The sequence below is a fragment of the Ipomoea triloba genome, chromosome 4 (assembly GCF_003576645.1).
Source record: "Ipomoea triloba cultivar NCNSP0323 chromosome 4, ASM357664v1".
NCBI classification, from domain to species: Eukaryota; Viridiplantae; Streptophyta; class Magnoliopsida; order Solanales; family Convolvulaceae; genus Ipomoea; species Ipomoea triloba.
The window spans coordinates 27,891,247-27,897,952 of NC_044919.1; the positions used below are offsets into that span (position 1 = coordinate 27,891,247).

Below are 6,706 nucleotides of genomic sequence, written 5' to 3' on the forward strand. Positions count from 1 at the left end.
GGATCACGGTTCAAAAACACATAAAATATATTAGTATAATTCATAAAATACATTATTTTAACACATCAAGTACATTATTCTAACATATAAAATACATTATTTTATCTCATAAATTTTCATTATTCTAACACATATAAAGTATATTGTTCTAATACATAAAGTATATTATTCTAACTCATTAAATACATTATTTTACTCCAAAATGTTCATTATTCTAATATTCGCGTGGAGCAAGATTTTTTTTAAAAAATCAAAACGGGTACTTAAGAAATCCCCATGGGGATCGGGATAGGGAATTTCCCCATTCCCCACCCGGTTGCCATCCCTCTTTTCGCTCCTCATTATTTTTGCATTACTGTCAATGCATTAAAGTCAACCCGATTTCAAGATTTTGCATTACTGTCAATACATTAAAGTCAACCCAATTTCAAAAGATCAACATGGAAGGAACTATTTTTCTCATACTCATCTAAGTCAGTCATATACTGTGGACCATGGGTCATGACTGATACTACAGTTGTGTTGAACAGATACAGTAGTTGTGTTGAAAGGGAATTGTAGTTGCGCGGAACAAATGCTGTTTCATCCGTCTGGAACTGCAGTTGTGTTGAATTGATACTGCAGTTGTGTTGAACGGATGAACGACCTCTGTTCCGCGCAACTGCAGTTTACTTTCAACACAACTGTAGTATCTATTCAACACAATTATAGTATCAATTCAACATAACTGCAGTATCAGTCATGACCATGGTCCACAGTATAATTTGCGCATCTAAGTAGTGTTTTCCTTCCCCACTGCGTTAAGTGGTTAACCATAACTCTAGTTTTTTGGTAATGTTTTGTAAATCACATTTTGTAACAATTAAAACAACTTAATTTAAATTATTGTATTTATTTATTAATTTTATTGTAATTTTACTTATTAATGTTTTTTACTTTTTAAGTAATTAACATTATCAAAAAAAAAATTCCAAAAAAAAAGATTATCATATCAAATTTGTAATTATAATTTATAACATTATTTACTTGAAAATTAAGTTCGGAATATATATATATATATATATATATATATATATATATATATATATATATATATATATATATATATATATATAAAGAGAGAAATGTAAAACTAAAGCAAGAAAAACAGAGAAATAAAATAAACAAGCATCATCAACTGGCCAAAAAACATTAACAAGGCACAAGAATATTTATCATGACCAAGGAAACAAGAGGACTGAAACCACAAATTTCTATACAATCTGTTATTAGAGGAATCAAAAACCAAATAACTTATGATAAGAATTAGGAAGAAGGTTTTCGCAGGGGGGAACTATCAAAAAGAATCATTGTATCATTTAGCAAGACAATCTTTAAGAGTTAAGACACAGAGCAAAGGTAAAAGAACAAAGTTGTGAATTTAAAATATTAACCCAGGAATAGAAATCAAATTTATAACAAAATTCAAGAAACTAAAACCCAATAATTTCTTATTAAGTAAAAAATTGAAATTTTTTTTGTTGAGCTTAGATCTCCTGTAACAGATTTCATTATCAACTTCACCTTAGCCACATCTAATACAAAACTATGAGTAACCGAACTTATCAATATGTAAGTCACACTGCTTTTGCCGGTAAAACAACATCAATCGATGCAATAATATTGAGGTAAATAGAAATGAAACCTTACATTCTCAAATTCATCAAAGTAGCCGAGCTTACTGTGACGTGATTCTGCAAACTGAATTAGTTGTTGCTTCTCTAAAAGCTGCAAACGAATCAAGAGATCGTTTTATGTGTAGTAATTACACCATAATATAGCTGCTTTCTTTTGAATATTACTGTTTTACCACATCTGACATAAATCTTGAACTTTTCATATTCATTGTTTTTTGACAAGTGTACAAATTACAAATAGAAGAAAAGATAAGAAACAACATCCAAAATTAGCAATGTCAACATCGAATCCTAGTTTAAATTCCATCTCTTAAACTTTAGAAAAACCAAAATCATAAGTGTGGAGTTCCACACACCAACTTTATCCGTTTGAAAATCACATTTCCTGAATCCTGGCAATTTTATATTTAAGCCGCATTTGCAGGAAGGAAATAAAACTTAACTACTTATGACTTACACCAGTTGGAGACTGAAGGTGGCATTCATGAAAATTTGATGCCATATTCAGAACTTCCTCAAATGTGGTAAGTCAGGTTTTGATTGGTGTTGACCAAGACAGTCTCAAGAGCCCCAGCAGTCTACAGAGCACTTTGCTTTGCCGAAATGGAGAAACTGCTGTGGTCGTCCAAGACCATGATCCTGAGACTTGAAGTCAGTAATATAGTTTAATAATCAACAAACTCAGAACATACAAGGGTGATCAATAAAGCAAGTGAAGGGGGTTGGTCATCTCACCAAATTGGCAGGAAAAGGTTGCTCTACATCCGCATGAGAAATTGACTGAATAGCTGCTTTAGAAGAAAGCCAATTGATCGAAAATTAGAACCTTAATTCAAAAATATAATCTTTCCAAGTTACCAATGCGCTTTAGTGTCCAGAAGTTTGTTTCCTTCAATTTTTTTACTCCAAAAACCTCTCAAGTTAATCGATAAAGGACAACAGGGCTGGAAAAAGTGCAGTGAAACAGTAATGAACAGAAGAGATGCATCTTTATTACCTCAAATCAAGGAGGAAATTAGACATGGGCAAGGAAGAAAACAGGAGAAAGTAAGCATATGCAAACAGCAACTTTACTAAACAGCCAGAACTTTAATGCTGGTGACAGCCTAACTGTCAAAAAAATGTCAAGGTGCAAGCACCACAGCATAAGATACCAAAAACGGGCGTGAAAATTTCAGTGTTAAACAACCATTGGCCGTTTATATTATACATAGATAGATACATTCAGACTGGATACCAGGTTGTATAACAATTAATTTTGTTCAACAGATTACAACTACAAGCTTCACATGGTGCAGATTAATGACTAGAATAGAGAACCAATATAATGGGAGATTATTTGCTCAGCACAAGGCACACAATTTGGCAGAAACGATGATCCCCTTAAGTGCGCATATTGTGCACATAGCTGGTCATCATTTCTAGCAGAAAGAAAATGAGATCAGAGCAATACATAGATTTAAAGAATAACATCAGTATGGAGTTTATGAATATATAAAGAAAAATCATTCATGGCAGGAAAAATCCTGTATCAATCAAAGAGTGTGAAGAAGTGAAAAACTAGAAAAGAGTTCTCAAGTCAATAATCAGATTCAAGTAAAATCAGGGTAAGATAACCGTAAATATAATTGCATATACACAGGCACAGAACCACGAGTTGTTATTTAGCAGTTATCTACATAGCTGGAAAAACAATACGAAAAACTTCTATTATGTATGTTTTACAGCCAAAGCATTTGATTCCAGATTCCAGCAGAACTAATAAGAACTAAGTAACTAAAAGCATTTATTTCATATTTATGAGGGCTAATCCTTCAACCTTTTATGTTTCAGATGCCTCTGGCAGAGACCCCTAGTAAGAAAAAGTCAGTTGATGACTTATCGTGGAAGTTCACATACTTGGCATATGGTAGCATGCTTGTCATTGACAAAGGTGCATTTATCACATTCCCAGTTGTCTGAAGCATCACCCCTGCACATGGTGCACACAGTAGCAGAGCTTGGATTCAAATAGGTGCACAGATCACATGCCCAACTTCCTAAATCACCATTCTTAGGATTGATAGTTGCTACTCCTGTTGCGGAAGTCCTCTGTCTTTTCTCAACTGCAACAATGCTGCTGCTCCCTGCTAATGGTGTATTTCTAGAGCTTGAAACATCGCCAGACCCAGCTACTGGTGCATTTTGCAAACTTGCCCGATTGTTGCTACCCAGTCCCAGTGCTGGTGGATTCTGCAAGACTTCTGGTGTAATGCTGCCGAGTGGCAAAGCACTTTCTGAGCTATCCCTGAATCTTTTTTCAACCCCATAGGTGCTCCCGGCTCTTGGTACATTCACGGAGTGTGCTTTGCTGGTGCTCCCAGTCAGCCACCAGTCGGCCCTTTCTCTAGGTTCAATGCCTATCCCAATGCCAGCACCATGCACTGGTCCATTTCCCAGGCCATGAATGTTGCCACCAACTGGACCGTTTACCAATGGCAATGCATTTGCCAAGTTTGTCCTCTGCCTTGGTTCAACTCCAACACCATTGACAGTCCCAGCTACTAGTCCACCAGCCACACCTGTTAGGTACCCAGTTGAACCTGGTAAAGTGTTTCCCAAATTCAGCCTCTGTCCTGGTTCAACCCCTACCCTATTGCCACCCACTGCTACTGATCCATTTCCTGTGCCACCTCCTAAGTTGGTTGTTGTAAACACTACCTTTGCCCTCCGTCTTTCTGGATACTGAGCCACCGTTGTGTTAGCATTTTGCAGAGCAGCTGTCAAGTTGGGCAATGGTCTTGCGCCTGCTGTGTTGTTTCCAGCCACGGGTAAATTTCTTTGTGTTTCCATCTTGATGCCACGACCTGCTAGTAAATTTCTCCCTCCAGCTACCCTGTTGCGACGAAAAACTGATGCATAATTCGTCTTAGGGTTTGGTGCTTCATTGCTGCTGCCAGGCATATTTTTGGAGTCATGAGGAGCCCCATGTGAATCTACATCCTCGAGACCATTCTCTAATGCACTAACCAAATTCTCAAAGTAGTTCTTGGTCACAGTTGTTAAACCGTTAAGCTTTATACGAAAATCACAGAAATTAGGGGAATTAGCTTCCTCCGGACTGAGGTAGATCTCAAGTTCCTTCTCAGCGCATTGATGAAGCCTCTCCAAACCCTCCTCAGCCTGGCCCTGCAAGTACTCAAAGAACTGCCTTTTTGTGTGCTCCTCCTCGGGCAAGTAAAACCCATAAGCATAAGTCCACTTGAGCACTCTTCTGCATTCAACAATCTGTTTCCAAGCTTCCACTATGAACTTCAGTTGGGACTCTGGAAGGGACTGGAATTCGCTAAGCTTCCCCACGTTCACACACTCCATTTCTTTCAAGTCCTCCATGGCTTTTTTCTTCGACTTCTCATTAGCAGCCCACCTCTCGTAGTAATGCGTGTACCTCTCTATAGACATCTTAGCCATTTTCTTCTGCCTCTCAGTTTCACTCCCCGGCTTGTATCTGTTACAGGGATTGTAGCCGTGAACCGACCACTCACTCAAGCACAGCCAGCAGAACTGAAAGTTGCAAGGCGCCTTGCACGTCATCCTCATACACCCTTCCCCCTTCTCAATCGGCCGTTTACACTTTGGACACGGCTTCGTGTACGCCAAAATCCAGTTGGTGTTCTCCGATTCCGCGTTGTTCTTGAGAATCCATTTCTTCACGGTCTCGCAATCCACGGGGCGGTGAGCTTCTTCCGTGCAATTCCAGCAGAAGAAGTTGCCGCAGTCGCAGAGGACGTCGGAATTCTCGCTCCCGATTTCGAAGTTGATCGCGAATTCGCAACCGGGAGCGGTGCACCACTTGATTTTCCGATTCTCTTCGACGTAAGATCGGAAGAGAAAGCGTAAGTATTTCCTTTTATCCTCCTCCGAGGCTAAACGCTCAATTGCGTCAAGATTAACGGCGATTTTGCAAGACGGGTCGGGGCACCGGAGGTTAAGGCAACCCGGCCCGTCCGCCACGGCGATGCCGATGTAACTACACCAGCAATCAACACAAAAAGGGTGACCACATGAGGATGCATAAATGTTACCGGGAGAGTGATCATCGAAACAAATTCCACAGCTAATTTCTCCACAATCCTCGAAGCTTTTCTCTACAGTGTGAGATGAAATCAGGCCTACCTCTTTCCGAACCCTTTCCTCGTCCGCGAACCACTCCTCGTGCACTCTGTTAACGCTCCAATTGTAGCGGCGGAGCAAGGCGGAGGCCTCCGCCTTAGACACCGACAGAACGGCGGTGACTTGCGCTACATCGTCCTCCATGAGGCGCCGGATTTCATCTCCCTTCAAGATTATGAAATTACTCTCCTCGCCATGATCATCATCGCCGATGAAATCAGGATCCCCCTCCACATCGCCATCGCTCGCGGAGTCTTCGTGGGTAACGTCACCGTCGCTGCTGCCGTAGAAATCATCGTCCCCCGGCGAGCCGGTCTCGTATAAGCCATCGTCGGAGTCCATAGTGTTAGTAGTATAGTAGAATTTGTGGTGGGGTCACGACAATGGAAGGGCGACACAACGAGAGAGAGAGAGAAAGAAAGAGAGAGAGAAAAATCAGAAAATTAATAAAAACCCTATGAAGGGTTTGTTGGATTAGAGTGGACTTTTATGTCAGCATATAACTACAAACGCACTTCGTGCAAAGCAAGGAATTCGAATTTAAATTAAAAATTAATCGGAAATTCAATGAGTCTTAATTGGTAAGGAATTGGAAATTTTACAAATTTAGGAGTGATTTAAAAAGTGATTTCAGCTGCCAAAAGGTCTTGTGGTCAAGTGACATAGCTGTGACCCTATTAAGTGAGAGGTTTGAGGTTCTATCTCCATAGATACTACATTGACAAAAAAAAAAGTGTTTTCAGCCAAGCCATCTTGATCTTGATAAGGATTTGTTTAGAAACTCAAAAAATAATTTTAGAATTTTTTTTTAAATATTGAATTCAGCAAAAAAATATTTTTATTTCTACAAAAAATGTTTAAAATCTCAAAATGAAAGT

The 6,706-nt window shown here is 39.1% G+C and overlaps 1 protein-coding gene across 1 annotated transcript; it reads right to left on the reverse strand.

Moving 5' to 3' along the window:
- Positions 1-3,255: 3,255 nt before the first annotated feature.
- LOC116016487 (probable E3 ubiquitin-protein ligase ARI7) lies at positions 3,256-6,295 on the reverse strand. Its single transcript, XM_031256772.1, has one exon. The coding sequence runs from the start codon at positions 6,168-6,170 to the stop codon at positions 3,555-3,557; it is 2,616 nt and encodes an 871-aa protein (XP_031112632.1). The 5' UTR covers positions 6,171-6,295; the 3' UTR covers positions 3,256-3,554.
- Positions 6,296-6,706: the final 411 nt, after the last annotated feature.

Bases quoted from the DNA above. Each gene is read 5' to 3' on its own strand.
- LOC116016487 (XM_031256772.1), bottom strand. From the start codon at position 6,170: ATGGACTCCGACGATGGCTTATACGAGACCGGCTCGCCGGGGGACGAT.